This window comes from Charadrius vociferus, unplaced genomic scaffold (assembly GCF_000708025.1).
Source record: "Charadrius vociferus isolate BGI_N301 unplaced genomic scaffold, ASM70802v2 scaffold2466, whole genome shotgun sequence".
Classification (NCBI taxonomy): Eukaryota; Metazoa; Chordata; class Aves; order Charadriiformes; family Charadriidae; genus Charadrius; species Charadrius vociferus.
The window spans coordinates 3,201-4,545 of NW_009648714.1; the positions used below are offsets into that span (position 1 = coordinate 3,201).

Sequence of the window (1,345 nt, forward strand, 5' to 3'; positions counted from 1 at the left end):
TGGGTCCCCCCCCATCTAACCGCCCCCTCCCCAGGAGCGTCGCCGCCGGGGCGGTGCCATGGAGGCCTCGTGCGGCGGCGGCGGCGGTGGCGGCGGTCTGGTCCACATCGACTTCCCGGAGATCACCAGCGCGTTGTTGGCCAACCTCAACCAACAGCGGGTGGAGGGGAAACTCTGCGACATCTCCATCCACGTGCAGGGCCGGGTCTTCCGCGCCCACCGCGCCGTCTTGGCCGCTTCTTCCCCTTACTTCCACGACCAGGTCCTCCTCAAGAACATGACCTCCATCGTCCTGCCCAGCGTCATGGATCCCGGCGCCTTCGAAACCGTCCTGGGCTCGGCCTACACCGGCCGCCTCTCCATGGCCCCCGAGGAGATCGTCAACTTCTTGACGGTGGGCAGCGTCCTCCAGATGTGGCACATCGTGGACAAGTGCACCGAACTCCTCAAGGAAGGCCGAGCCGCCCCGGCGCTGCCGGGTCCTTCCTCTTCTTCTTCCTCTTCCACCTCTTCCTCTTCCTCCTCCTCCTTACGCGCCCACTCCAGTCGCACCAGTGACAACCAGTCCCCCAGCAGCAGCAACTACTTCAGCCCCCGCGACGCCGCCGAGGGGAACGACCCCCCCAAATACGCCCCGCGGGGGGTCCCCGAGGAGGTGGGCAAAGGGGGGACGGGGGACCTGCTGGAGGGGGAGGAAGGCAGCGAGGACGGGGACGGCGCCCGACGGCCCCTCTACGTCCAACCCAGCATCGTCCCCCAGAAGCAGTGGGTCTACGTCAAACAGGAGTGGCTTCAGGAGGACCTGGTCCTCACCTGCGAGGAGGACGAGGACCCCGTGGAAGGACCCGCCCGGACGGATGGACCTCCTCGAGGCTGTGCCACCGCCGCCGTGGTCCCCCCTCACTGGGTTCCATCACATCTGGACAACTGGGTCCCATCGTGCCTGGACAGATGGGTGCCATCACACCCAGATGTTTGGGTCCCATCACACCTGGGTGCTTGGTTCTTGTCCTCCTGGGCAACTGGGTTCCATCACATCTGGACAACTGGGTCCCATCGTGCCTGGACAGATGGGTGCCATCACACCCAGATGTTTGGGTCCCATCACACCTGGGTGCTTGGTTCTTGTCCTCCTGGGCAACTGGGTTCCATCACATCTGGACAACTGGGTCCCATCGTGCCTGGACAGATGGGTGCCATCACACCCAGATGTTTGGGTCCCATCACACCTGGGTGCTTGGTTCTTGTCCTCCTGGGCAACTGGGTTCCATCACATCTGGACAACTGGGTCCCATCGTGCCTGGACAGATGGGTGCCATCACACCCAGATGTTTGGGTCCCATCA

General features: G+C 64.3%; 1 protein-coding gene across 1 annotated transcript; it reads left to right on the forward strand.

The window, feature by feature from the left end:
* Window positions 1–58: 58 nt before the first annotated feature.
* On the forward strand, window positions 59–955 carry ZBTB22 (zinc finger and BTB domain containing 22; the record flags this gene model as incomplete). The annotated part of the gene is made up of 2 exons (XM_009886665.1): window positions 59–479; window positions 537–955. Coding segments are annotated over exons 1-2 (840 nt in total), but the record flags the coding sequence as incomplete, so codon positions are not given.
* Window positions 956–1,345: the final 390 nt, after the last annotated feature.